This window comes from Ursus arctos, unplaced genomic scaffold (genome assembly GCF_023065955.2).
Source record: "Ursus arctos isolate Adak ecotype North America unplaced genomic scaffold, UrsArc2.0 scaffold_5, whole genome shotgun sequence".
Classification (NCBI taxonomy): domain Eukaryota; kingdom Metazoa; phylum Chordata; class Mammalia; order Carnivora; family Ursidae; genus Ursus; species Ursus arctos.
Window position 1 is genome coordinate 16621536 of NW_026623067.1, and position 14610 is coordinate 16636145.

Consider the following 14610-nt stretch of genomic DNA (forward strand, 5'->3'; position numbering starts at 1 on the left):
TGTCAGATGCGAGAAAAGATTATATGAGAAAAGGCCTCACAAAAGGTTTCACCAAAATGATATTAAGGTGCTCTTTCCCCGTACTCTTGCCAACTTTTAAAACTTCCTGCTAAATTGACGTGTTAGGTAAAAAATAATGCACCATTGTTTCTACTGCATCTCCCTGACTTTTCTAGTAAGGTTAATCCTGTTTCGTGTAGTTACTGACTTCTTTTGAGATCCTCGTATTCTTAAATTTTGTCATTTTCTAAACGGTGATGTGTCATTTGCCTCTCAACCTTTAAGAATTCTTCACAATCTGGATATTAATATTTTATTATATATACTGCCACAATTTCCAAGCCTGTCACTTATTCAACCTTACCTCTTACTACACAACATTTAAAAATATTTATTTAATCAAACTTATCAAGTTTTTCTTTTACGGTCCTGGGTTTTCAACATGTCTAGATTTTTTAATTCCCTAAGATTTTTTGTGATATCACAAAGTAGGACAAACACAGACCTATGAGTTACAGCAAGCACCTTCTACTCAGTCTGCAAATGCCTTATGAATGAGAAAAGATCTGAGGAGCCAGAGGATGCTTAAATTAGGTGTTCTGAGATGTGATTTCCAACAAGCAATTCTCGGAACACGAGCCACTCATTCAACTTAACTGAATACAACTCAACACCATCAACTCAGTTGTGATATGATGCAGAGACAGCATCGGATTCCACAGGCTGAGGGGCTCGGTGGGTCAGGACTGCAAAGCACCCCACCCCGCCCCGAGCTTCAGGCACCAGATGCAGCCGTGCTGCTTCTGACCGATGGGACATGGACTGGAGGCTCTCATGAGCCCTTCTCCTGGGGTACAATTAATTTGCCAGAGCTCACAGAACTCAACCTGTTACTTGCTAGTAAAAGAACTGAACTCAAGAACAGCCCCATGGAAGAGATGCTTAGGGCAAGGCATGGGGAAGGGGCCGGCAGCTTCCAAGCCCTCTCCACGAGCCCTGCTCTCACGGCACCTCCACGTGTCTGCCAATCAGGAAGAGCTCTGAACCCCATCCTTCTGGGTTTTTATGCAGGCTACAGGACAGAGGCAAGGTTAATGAAATCACTGGCCACTGGCAATTGCTTCAACCTCTGGCTCCCCTCCCCTCCCCTCCCCTGCAACCCTCTCAACACTGGCTGGCTCCACGGCCAGCAGCCCTGATCCTCAGGTGCTTTCCAAAGGCTGCCTCATTAACAAAACAAAAAGACAACTTTCACCACTCTCAACACTTGGGAAATGTCAAGGGCTTTGGAAGCTGTGAGCCCGGAACTGTGACTGAAGACCAAATATGTATTACTTATAAATCACAGTATCGTGATGCTGTAGACCAAACGTGAAAATACAGAGAAGCAACTCCTGAGACACAACGAAGCTTTAGGCACTGAAAGAAAAATCTAAGACAGACACATTCTCTCCCCTCTAGAAGTTTACAACTCAGACGCAAGCAAAAATATTTTAAGTAACAGTTAAGCAGCGACAGATGGGAAAAAAAAAAGCCACGGGCTTCAAATCAATGCAATCCGTGGAGTTGACAGTACAACGCGAAAGAGAATTCTGATGGGTCCCATAAGAGATGGTGAGTACCAATATGAATTCAACGGAAATTTTAAAACTTCCATGGAACTATAATAAACGTAAGAAAAGCACATTATCATAATGAAACAACTCAATGAACTTTGCAAAGTAAACTTACCCACATAACCAGTGCTCAGCTCAAGAAGAGCACATGGCAGCACCTCTAGGTGCTACCTTCCTTTCTGCCTACTGCCTTCCTTCACTCCCCAAAAGCTCCCATCGCTTTGGTCTATTCTTACACTTTGTATAAAGAGAACACTACGCTAGGTACTTCCTTCTCCCCAAACATGCTTGTGACATTCATCAAAATTTCTGCTTACAGGCTGTTCTTTCCCATTTCCCACTGTATAGTATTCCGTTGTGTGAAAACACATCACTCACCCATTATACCAGTGATGGGTAGTTTCTATGGTTTCTACTTCTGGACTCTTGTGAAAAACACTGCTGTGAACATTCTAGTATGTATCTTCTGGTGAACACATTTTCACTTCTCTTGGGTGTGGACTGGGGAGCAGACGTGCTAGGGCACGGACTGCAGGGACGCTGAGCTTTAGTAAGCCCTGCCAGTTTTCCGAAGGAGCTGGAAAACTGCTGGATAGTTTTCCTTCAGCTCCCTGTGAGAGTTCCAGTTGTGCTGCATTCTCACCAACAACTGTTATTTTCCACCTTTTCCATTTTAGCCATTCTAGCGCATACATAGCGAACACAATTATTATAATGTGAAAGTTCAGATAACAGCAAATCTCTCACAACAAAGCAGTCTTTAGAGAGAATGTGGGTTTTTTGTTTTTAAAAAGATTTACTTGTTTATTTGAGAGTGTGAGAGAGCGGGCGGAAGCCCGTGGGAATGAGGGGGGAGGGGCACAGGGAGAGAAACTCCTGCAGATTCCCCACTGGGCGCTGAGCTGGAGGTGGGGCTCAGTCCCATGATCCCCGCCATCATGACCTGAGCCGAAACCAAGAGCTGGATGCCCAACCCACTGAGCCACCCAGACGCCCCAAGAATATGGGTTTTAATCAAACTAAATGCACACAAAAAAAGTTCATGGACTTGTTTAGTCACATGCCCGAGGGATAACAAAATATGTATAAAGTCCATGTTTAAGAGCATAAAAACAGCAGCTTATTATTTTGTAGTCACTGCTTTTCCACCAGAAGAAGAACTAACCAGTTATCTTAACCATTCTGTACGTTACACTAAAAAAAAAAAAAAAAAAGAATACGTGTATTAATGGGTATCAAGCTGTTGTGAAAAGCTTACAATAAAATGGGAGAAGAAAATAAACATATTTTAAGACAAGACAACAGCACAGCTCAATCACAGAGGCCAGCAAAGAATCCTCAAGAGTGGGGAGAAATATGAAGACAGAAAGTAGAAAGCACGGTGAATACATGACAAATTACTGGTAACTAAAACCTGTAGTATGATTTCTCTCACTGAAAACATATGATCCATATTTTTCTAGAGTAGCGATGGCTATTTTATTTCAGGGAAATGAGTATCAGTAAATTTTTTCTAAAAATAATATATTTTAGCAAAAAATATACAGAATCGTTTTTCTACGACTCACACTGTATCATTTCCTAAGTGTACTGTGTGAGACACATCCCTTTAGGAAACTACAGTGAATAATTTAATCAGGACATGTATTTTTAATAAAAAATCAAAAATTAGCAGCTATAATAATACTATATCTAATTTTTAACTTTTGAAGTTTAAAAAAAAACCAGACTCACTTACACTAGTTAACAAAAATATCTAAGGACAGCTGGGTGGCTCAGTCAGTTCAGCATCCACCTTTGGCTCAGGTTGTGATCCCAGGGTCCTGGGATCGAGTCCTGCCTCGGGTTCCTTGCTCGGCTGGGAGCCTGGTTCTCCCTCTGCCCGCCGCTCCCCCTGCTTGTGCTCTCTCTCTCTCTCTCTCTCTCTGACAAATAAATAAATAAAATCTAAAAAAAAAAAAAAAAAATCTAGTGAAAGGGGAAAACACAAATCACTTCTACTTTCAGGTGTCTGGAACTGTGACCTCACCTCAGCCACAAGCTCCATGAGAATGAGCAGCATATCTTGTAATTATCACAGCCCTTCTCCACAGGGTTAGCAGAACATTCGATAAATCCTACTCACCAACGTGCCAGAATCTCTAACTACTGAGCAGTATATCGCGTACGCGGCTTCATGCAGCTGGTGAAAAGTGAGTAGATACTTATGTGTGACAGATCTAGATCAAAATGCTTATTCATTTTTGGGGCGCCTGGGTGGCACAGCAGTTAAGCGTCTGCCTTCGGCTCAGGGCGTGATCCCGGCGTTATGGGATCGAGCCCCACATCAGGCTCCTCCGCTGGGAGCCTGCTTCTTCCTCTCCCACTCCCCCTCCTTGTGTTCCCTCTCTCGCTGGCTGTCTCTATCTCTGTCAAATGAATAAACAAATAAAATCTTTAAAAAAATAAAAAATAATAAAAATGCTTATTCATTTTTAAACAAGAATTCACAACAGGCACTGATTTTAAACACTATATAAACACAAACACTATGAAATCCAAGAACAATAAAGTAGAAAGACCTAAAATTATGTCCAAGAACATCTGCTAATAGATCACACTTCTTTCTTTCTCAACAAAGCTTTTACCTTACTATTTCCCTAAAGGTCATCCAGGTGAGACATTTACAAATGTTTACTCCAACCAACAAAACACACGGGTCGATTTATAAATATTGGCTCTCTAAAGCCAGTAAGTGGTGACCATGATAAAACCTGTGCTATTTTCTGGGAGTTCATCTGCTTCTCTTTTCAAGGTTAGAACTGCTAACACCTACAAGTGAAATCAAGGTTAGGCACGCTACACTTAACAGAGTGAACGATAAGGTGTATAAAGCTTGTGTGCACTTAGTTGATCGGGTGCCATAAAGTTTGAAAATTAATTTAAAAAAAAGAAAAAGAATTTAAGTGACCAAAATTTATGAAGTTTAAGAAGCAGTGTTAGTAAGAGTTCTAAGAAACCATCAGAGAAAAGCTAATGAAACACGAGAGGGAAAACCAAGGAGACTGAAATGAAACTTTTTGACAGCCAAGAGTTCACTGAAAAGACAAAAAGAATGGCTGGAAACGAAAAACACGGCAAATGCTACGCAACTGATCACACAAAAATACCAGGTACAAATAACTGCCAAGCAGTCATCGATGCGGAAGTGCAGACATAACATGTGGCCACAACTGCAACTCTCGAATCCCAGGCAACTGCACTGTTGTTCTCTCAAGAGATTAATGATCGGGCTTCTTAATTATTTATTTATTTATGTATTTTTTAAGTAATCTCTACCCTCAACGTGGGGCTCGAACTCCCGACCCTGAGACCAAGAGTCGCAGGCTCCACTGACTGAGCCAGCCGGGCGCCCCAACGGTTAGACTTCTCAGGTGTGGTATCTGAACAGGACGGGAGCGCAACATTGGAAGGAAAACATGGACGAATCAAATATGGTAACAGTTCATGAATTAACGTGGAGATTTGCTAGTCTGACACATGTTATGCCAAGTACCACTAACTAGTCACACTAAAAATAAAATGCTAAAAACTCACTCACTGTCTTCTGTGGGAAGGACCTGCAGGGAGTAAATCCACTCTATTATATCATCTTTGTTCACCACATCTAAGGAGTCCAACATATCCAGCCCGGAGAGCGCAAAAAACGCAATTGTCAGCCTAAAAGAAAAAAAAAAAAAACAAAAACGTAAAATTTCATCTCAACTGTCAAAACACTGAAGTCTTTCTGGTTCCGAAAAATAATAAGGTCTTTCTAATTTTAAAATTAATTCAAACAGTACTCTCATTTTGCAAAAGCCAAAAAGCCCTATTTAAACTTATAGTTTAATATCAATCAAACCTTTGTTTCATTTGTAAAAAGGAACATTTCGCGGTTAAAAAAAACCAGTCCTGCTCACCTGAAGCACGCGTGGACTCGCTAAAGCAATCTGAAGGCTAAAGCAGATTTAAAAAAGAATTCCCTGCACCTAATTAACACAGGTTCAAAAGACTGGAAAATACATAAAATCCCTATTTCCACCCATTTCCCAAGAGCAACTATGCCCACAGTTGGTGCTTAATTCTTAAGGAATGTTAGAATAAATCCATCTGTATTCAAATTTGTTTACAAATAATGTGACTGGAAAAAACTTAAAATGAATTTTGGGAAATAGTGCTTTAAAAATACACATGCATTTCAACTCTATTTTCCCAGAGAGGAATCTTCGATGGAACGCAGAACTGGAAGGCAACACTCCGCTCCAAGACTGCACATGAGATGAGAAATGTAAACTTTGTTTTCATATAAAAACTAGTACTTTAGTGATTACTTTTTACAAAAAGAGTTGGTTATATATAATTCTTTTCAGGCTGAAATGCACGCTCTACTGCCGTCTGAGAATGGTTATCTCGTCTCTGTAGTCTAACAATTCCTATGACTAACACAACAAATTAATACTTCAAATCATCTGGTCTAAAATCTGACAGCAAAGTCACTGGGCACATTCTGTAACCTTTTCGACTAAGATTCCAAAAGAGAAATAAGCCTCAATGCCCTAAGGCATGCACTGTGTTTAATAAGTTAACTTCTTTCCCGTGCATCTAGAAGATATTACCAACTAAGGAAAATGAGAGAAGTCACTTTTTTTCTTTTTTAAGGGTGCAATTCTCTTTGATCCCTGGTTGAAAAAGGCTGGCATACATTAGATTACAGGAGGAGAAATCAGAGAGTAATTTAATTCTAACCAACGCTAAGGGCAAAAACTAAAACTAATGCAATACCGGTACACTTAAGAACAACAGATTTTGGGAAACTTACATTACTGAGAGACTATTACTATGTACTAGACATGGAGCTAGAAAATTTCTTATATACTAGCTAAATTTAGTTCTTACAAACCACTGCGAGCCACCAGAATTCGGGAGGTGATTGATCTGAGCAAGATCAGGATTAAATACAGATTAGCTACAGTTCAGAGTTCAGACTTTGCCCTCGAAGGAGCTAGGTTCAAATCCTAGGCTGGCTGATTTATAGCCATTTATAACCTGGGCAGGCCCTTTTCTAAGTCTTTTCAAAGTCCGCTTCCTCACCTATAAATTACTACCCCTCACGGTCCCTGCACTACCTGCCCACAAGCAAGCACTCAACAAACAGAAGCTATCACCCCTGGTATTTTCCCTGATTGGACACAGTTAATGACAACCTCAGGATCTAAACAAGCTGTCACGCTACAGCCTTTTCTCCAGGTCACTGGCTGGCAACCTTCTTCCCCCCAGACAACCCTGCTCTTTGCCAAAACAAAATACTTTAGAAACGGGAAGAACTTCTATCCAACAGCAGCCATGCTGGAGAATCAGGGCTCTTCGTGATAATGACGGGTCAGGAGATAAGGCTGCCTTGTGGTGGTTAAGTACTCAAGTACTTACTGAAGGAACTAACACATAAAAGACCTGCAGTACTTTATCTAACCCCCCTGGAGAGCTCTCACTGGGGTTTTCAGTTTTGCTGTAAATGGTCAGAGTCAGATATAATTAATTAAAATTATTTAATAATTTAGTTTGTTAAAGCATTATTATAGAAAAACAAACGGAAGCCAGAGAAAAGTGGAGAACAACATGAGGTTGTCCATACGACAACCTACAGAGGCTGGATAAATCAAAGATCTTCCTGCCAATAAAAAATATATGATTAGAAAACATCAAAAGGGCTATAAAAATAACCTCGTATTCTTTTCTAAGTTAAGTACTCTCTTACATTTTTTTAGCTCAAAATCATGAAGTCCAAAGAATTCAAGTAATTTGCTGGAGATTTCCACGCACGATAACCAGTGAACAGTACTTTGGAACTCTGAGTCGCAGGGTGGTGTTCGCCACAGGGGCGTTTCTCAAACCCGGCTGCCCATGAGAATCAGCTTAAAAACAAACATCTAGGAGCGCCTGGGTGGCTCAGTCGTTAAGTGGCTGCCTTCGGCTCAGGGCGTGGGATCGAGCCCCACATCAGGCTCCTCCGCTGGGAGCCTGCTTCTTCCTCTCCCACTCCCCCTGCTTGTGTTCCCTCTCTCGCTGGCTGTCTCTCTCTGTCAAATAAATAAATAAAATCTTTAAAAACAAAACAAACACCTAAAACACCACTAATAAAACACAGAGAGGCCTAGGTCTAACTCTATGATAATGAAACGGAAATTCTAGGTGGAAGTGGGGTCTGTGTACCTGATACTGGGGGGGGGCAGGTGTGGGAAGCTTCCCAGGTGAGGGTCATGTGCAGCCAGGCTTTAAAAGCACTGCTCTAGGGGCGCCTGGGTGGCTCAGTCAGTTAAGCGGATGACATTTTTCTTTTTAAAGATTTTATTTATTTGAGAGAGCGGGGGAGAGAGCACAAGCAGGGGGAACAGCAGAGGCAGAGGAAGAAGAGGCTCCCTGATGAGCAGGGAGCCCAATGTGGGCGCCCGATCCCAGGACCCTGGGATCATGACCTGAGCCCAAGGCAGACACTTAACCAACTGAGCCACCCACGCAGCCCAAGCCTGTGACTCTTATTCTCAGCTCAGGTCTTGATCTCAGGGTCGTGAGTTCAAGCCCTATGTTGGGCTCCATGCTGGGTATGGAGCCTGTTTAAACAAGAAAAAAAAAAAAAAAAAAAAAAGGCACTGCTTTAGAGCAGTGATGCCCCAGGGGACATTCTAAAGACATTTTTGGTTGTCGCTAGAGGACTAGGGTGCCAATGGCAGCTAGCTGGTAAATGCCAGGGATGCTGCTAAATGTCCCACCTACAATGCACAGGACAGCGCCCTTCAACAAAATGTCAGCAGTGCTAAGGGTAAGTAACCCTGCTCCGGTCACACTGTCACCTACACAAAGTGTTCTATGAATGATCTGTTTTTCATTTTACTTGCTTCTGAATATGGATGCAAATACCAGAAATCAAGTCGGTTGCTGGTATACTACTTTAAAATCTTGCCTACTTAATTATTAAAGGCTTCTGAGAGTCCAGTATTTTCCACTCCTAGCAGGTGAGACTAAGGTTTATAGGATTAACACAGCTCTAGTGAAAAGCTTATGCTTATGAAGTGAGGCACCCGGTGGCGGCTGGCAGACAGAACCAAGAAGTCAATTTGGAGCGAATGTCTGGCCTTCCTGTAAGACAGGCTGGGAAAATACTCCTTTCTCACCACACCAGAATTCTCAAGCAGTACTAAAACTCTGAGAGGAAGAGAATTAAGTGAGGCATTAGAAAAACAAAGCAATTTTGGGCTGTGGGCCTCTAGAGAAATAAGGGAGGGTTTTATGGTGCCCCAGTGGGTGCTACCTGGGGTTTGGACTGCTGGCAACCCACCTGGGGGCAGGGGTCTAGAGGGGAAATCGTGCGAAGACACGTGCCTAAAATCAGGCCAGCGAAGGTACTTCAACTTTGCTAACTTTGGAGAGCATCTGTTTGTTCTTCTCCTTTCTTCTCTTCCCTAGAATGGAACTCTGAAATGCTAACCTGAAAAAGCAAAATAAGCCAGCCACATCTTCCTGCCCCTTCTTCCACTCTGAACAACACCTATGAAGAGTGTGTCTTCCATGGATGAGACAGTAAAGTTTGACAGTAAAGTTTGTCCCCTCTAAATCAAGTTGCTGCCCCACTGGATCAATTCACGGACGGGAGGCATCAACTAAACGATGTGTCCAGATCTCCAATTATCCAGACTTCAGAATAAAAATTTCAGGCTTAAAACACAGCACCAACACTACCCCCCGCCACCGCCAATGATTAAATGGCAGGGGGGCGGGGAGAAAGGAAAACCAGTCTGCAGTGGAAAAAAGAATTGAGGGATAGTAACAAATTTCCTGTGCCGGTAAAGGAGGAGTGTACCGTCAGGCTGGAGCAGGTAAGCGACCATTTGCGAGTGTACGGGACACACTGATGTATGGGCACTGACTAGACTCCCTAACTTTGGATCACGTGCTCGGCCCCTTTCTGCCAGTACAGTCTCTCTGCCGGCATCTCCAAGTGTCTTTAACACGTGACTGCATTCCTGCCTAGCTCTCAGCTGGGGCTATAACTAAATCATACTGCAAAGAGTTCTAAAATTATGAACGAGCATTTAGAAGTAGGTAATATTTAGAAACAGGAACACAAGTGCTCAATAAAATTGGTAAAAGTGGAAATGATGAGAGAGCCTTAGAGGACAGATGGAAATTAATCATGAAGTTAAAATACACAACACACAGAGGCCCCAGTAACACGGTGGAATGAATGACTGAAAGCCTGCAGAAATGCTAGAATTGTAATTACTACTTATCTCTAATATTTTTCAGTCGCTGGCTTGATGGTAAGTATTTTTAAGTACAGTCACACATCTTTGGAATTATTTTACATGCAAAATAATTTTTCAGTAAGAAATGTTTACTGAACATCTACTACAGACTAGGTGTCATGACAAAAACGAACAAAACAAGCCTCCTAACCTTAAGCAGGTTAAATTATGGGAAAAAATAAGTAGCTACATAATAAGTACTATTATAGAAATCACCTTCAGGGCGCCTGGGTGGCTCAGTCGGTTAAGTGTCTGACTTTTGATCTCAGGGTCGTGAAATAGAGCCCTGCCTCACTTGGTGGCGGGCATGGAACTTGCTCAAGATTTTCTCTCTCTCTTCTCCCCTCCACGTTTCCACCCTCCCTTCCCAAGCCAGTAGCGCTCTTGCTGTCAAAAAAAAAAAAAAAAAAAAAGAAATCATCTTCCTTTCTAAACCTAATCCTTTTGCCTCTTGCTTTCTAGATCAGATAGCAGTTCCAATCCTAGGATCCTGAACTCCTCCTTTTTCCTGTACTCCTTCATTCTATCCCATTCTGCCCCAGCATCTGGCTCCCAGCCTACTGCACACTACAACAGCTCCCTAACTGGTCTTCCTGGTGCTGGTCTGGTCCCACTTACTACTACAACAACCAATCTCAAATTCGACAATCACTCTGAAATGCATATCTAACTAGGAAGATCCACTGCTTGGCAACTTTCCATCACTTATGTGATATCAAATTCAAGTTTCTTGACCTGGCACACAAAGCCTTCTGTAATCTGGCCCATGCCTGCCCTCCAGAGTAAATTCCTACCACACCTGCCTTACGGTTTGAACCACTATTAGACAAATGATTGCGGTTTCTCTGCTCAACACTCACTTGCCTACCTTTATTGTCTTGTCCATTTGCCTATAATCCATCCCCCAACTCCCCAAACTAAACACATTCTTTAATATTTAGCTTCAAGGTTCCTTCTTCCAAGAAGCCATCTCTGAGACACGCCTCTCTCTTCAGGTTGAACCTAGGTGCTTCCAGAATATCCTGTGAATACCACAATCATAGTGCAAACTAATTCAAGTGTGGTCAGGGGATCAGCAGTATCAGCATCACCTGCGAACCCGCTAGACCTGCAGGACCTTAGACCCCTCCCAGAACTATGCAATCAGAATCCGCACTTTAACAGGATCCCCAGGTGATTTACAGGCACCTTAGAGTTGGGAGGCACTTTTACGGATCTGTTTGTACATCTGTCTCCGAGCAGGCAAACAGTCTCCAACTTCAGTGTGCATGAGGACCACCTGGGATGCCTGTCACAATGCACACTGGCAGGCCTGCACAGAACCGGAGAGGGGCCCGGGTACTTGCATTCTTACAAGCATGTGATGAGGTCACTGACTTAGAGCCTCCCGCCCACACATCACGCTCTGAGAAACACGCTGCCGGAACTGCAATGTATTTCAGATGAGGGAGCGAATGAAAAAGCAGAGTAGCTGCTAGATGGTAGTCAGCTGAGCAGTCAGAAAACAGGCTGCACAGGGGAATACGGAAGGACACGTGAACAGAAAGACTAAGTAGACTGTGATGTCCTGTAAAATAGAAACCAAACATCTAAACCCTTCTCTGACAGCAGCTGGATCTGTAAAAATAACATACATAGAAAATGGTCAGTATTTTGTTCTTCGATTAAAAAACCTCCTTTAACTTCCATTACCCAAACACAAATGGCAATGACAACTTATGACCAAAAAACTCTCTAAGCCACTCACAAAAAAGAAACCTGTGAATGCACAAAGCTCACACTCCCAGGTTTAATATTCACATGAGGTAACCAGTAACTACTGCCTTTCAGAAGGTAATATGGAAAAAGCCACAGGTGAAACAACAAATACTTTATTTTCATAAAGCCACTGTTATTAGAAAAATATAAAATTATTTGGTCCTATTTGTCAGACTAAAAGCAACAGGGAAATGAAGTAATTTTGCCAAAATGGTGGGTCAGAAAATAAGTGTCTAAATGTCTAGTCCGTTATCAGCCTTCCTTAGAGTCACCTTTGTCACCTCTATCCGTAAGAAGGCACACCAAAAATCACCGGGTTCGCACTGCATCCCTGTACCCAAACAGTAGGCACTCAATGAATGTCTACGGAATTAGATAGCAATACCAAGTTCAGATCTGTGACTTAGCAAACACATTGTTTTATCTGAAAACTAAACTCCAAGCTCCTTCATAAGCACACAATTATAAATCATACAGACCACAAGTACTTAACGCTAAACTAAGGGAAGACTGAATCAGGATAGAGAAAAGCTGAAAAACTTTAAAAAATCACTACAAAAACTGCTATGTGCACATTAGCTTAAATGTGGTTATTAAGTGTGCCATAAGAAAACAGGAAGTAAAAAATATTCTACTCAAGTGATAAGCGTTAGGCATAAAAAGGATATAATTAATATTTCTTAACTAATGCACCATGGCATTATACACTATCAGCTAATACATAATGCCTGGTGTAGATTCTAAGATTATATTGAAATTATTAAATTAGTTGTTCAATCAGACAATTTTTGCAGTCGTACTTATGCTACGAGCACCATTACACAGCTTACCAACGTGCATTAGTATATATGGTTTTGTCCATGCTGGAATTCTAAGTAGAGCCATCAAACACTGGCATTTTGAATTTAGGCACAGACCTCAAATGATAGCTACTAGCAAAGTTCAACTGTTTAACAAGCACCATAAGATGGAAGATTTTTTTTTTATCCAAATGCTTCGAATTCACATAAAATTAATCCCCATAAAATGTGTGATCTATTAACATCGTTGGTTTCATCGCATATCATTCCAATCAACGGAGTGAGTTTTGGAAATCTTAATTTAGGTTTAGGGATGTGCTCTACCAGTCAATCAACAGCTGTGGATAGAGAAAGGAATATAAATAATGCTTCACTCTTTCTTTTGCAAGAATGTGTTCATTATTCAGGGCTCAGCTCACATTATTCAACAAATATTTACTTCGTGCCTCTTACATGCCAGATACTATTCAAGGTCTTAGTGCAGTACTGCCCGAAAGACTTTCCGGGACGATGGAAATGTTGAAATAGCAACAAAAGCTACTGCCCAATGTGGTGACTGAGCGCTCGAAATGCAGTGGCTACTGCAACCAGAACTGAATTTTTAATATTTTAATTTTAATGAATTCAAATTTAAACAGCCAAATGTGGCTAGTGACTACTACATCAGACAGGGCAGCTCTAGTATCATACAGGTAAACTAGAGAAAGATCTTTCGTGAAGTTTACAATCCCGCCTGGAACAAAAATATTAAACAAATAAACCAATAAATATATAATTTCAGGTGGGTGATTGGAAGGTGTGCATCTTTTTTGGGAAGGCCTCTCTAAAGAAATGTGGATTAGGTATCTGCCCTTCCTACAGGCTCCCACTAACCCTTCGCTAACACACTATTAACACACATTAACCCTCTGTGGCACAGAACTCTACTGAAACCACTCGTCTTGTTCAGCCGTACTCCAGCAACTATTATACCAGATTTCTAGAGCACTCGGCAGAAGTAATCTATAAACTTACAAATGTGACCCAGCCATGCAATGTTCAAAATACGTCAGAGAATCAGAGTTCAAAAAATACGCAGAGATTAGAGCAAAACCAATAGGCTCTCTTCTTATCCAGTCCTATGCAGCGTTGGAATCTCACTTCAAAACACAGCACTGCAGAGCAAGGACCGCCTCCTTCTTTTTCTCATCCCGAGACTTTTACTCTGAATGACTAATTCACAGTTTTTTAGCCGCAGCCAAATCACACTCCTCAGCAACTCCAACTCACAAGGCTACAGCAAATACACTTTTAACAGGCTGCTTCACGGAACACTGCACCTCTTCCGCCAACCTTCTCCTACCCTTACATTTACAATTCCTGGAAAGTTAATTTCTACTCAAACCTTACAGGCTCTGCGCCGCTCCTATACATCAAACAGCATACAGATATTCAATTCAGAGTTAATAACGTTTTAGAGGAAAGGGTAGCACAGGAGAGGCTATTTACCTAAAATACGAAGACAAAATGATTTGTCTTTCTCCTTCTATACTCGGAAGTAATGAGGCCAAGTGATTCACAGCCTCGTAATGGGAAGAAAAAGGAAGCTCAGAGTTGACAGAAAAAATGGTTGGCAAGTGAAAAAGGCAGAAACTGGAGGTTCCGCAAGCCCTCGACTTACTGCTGCCCCAACCCTCCCGCCATAGCTCGGGGGAGTGAGGGTGACTGCAGACCCGCCCGAGAGGAGAGACACCCGGCACTGCCGGTGCCTTTCCGCTGGGGCCGGGGCCTCGTGCCCACCCCGTTGCTCGTGGCCACCAGTTACCTGCTGGTCTCGAGCGAAGAATAACGCTCGGGCAAGACCTGGAGGCAGCGCTGGAAGAACCGCACGTGCCGGTCTCGCAGGAAATCCAGGCGCTCTCCCTCGCCGCTCCCCGCCGGCCGCTCATCCTCCGTGGCCGCCATGCTGCTGCGGAAGCGACGTCCGCCGCGACCCGGAAGCAGTTGGCGCGCGGCGAGAAGGAACCCCGAGGGGCGACCCGAGGCTGGCGCGCGGGGGTGGGCCGGCCGGTCCGTGCTGGAAACCCCTCGCTGTTAACAGTTTTATGCAGCGCTTTATGCCTCGGATTTTTCTCTAGG

The 14610-nt window shown here is 42.6% G+C and overlaps 1 protein-coding gene across 1 annotated transcript in view; it reads right to left on the reverse strand.

Moving 5' to 3' along the window:
• Positions 1-14461, reverse strand: part of PGGT1B (protein geranylgeranyltransferase type I subunit beta) — a 49240-nt gene extending 34779 nt beyond the window's left edge. The window contains exons 1-2 of the mRNA XM_026507779.4: positions 14297-14461; positions 5197-5315 (exon numbers count right to left, since the gene is read on the reverse strand). Of these exons, the coding sequence (XP_026363564.2) occupies positions 5197-5315; positions 14297-14436 (259 nt within the window). The 5' untranslated portion in view covers positions 14437-14461. The remainder of the gene's footprint in view (positions 1-5196; positions 5316-14296) is intronic.
• Positions 14462-14610: the final 149 nt, after the last annotated feature.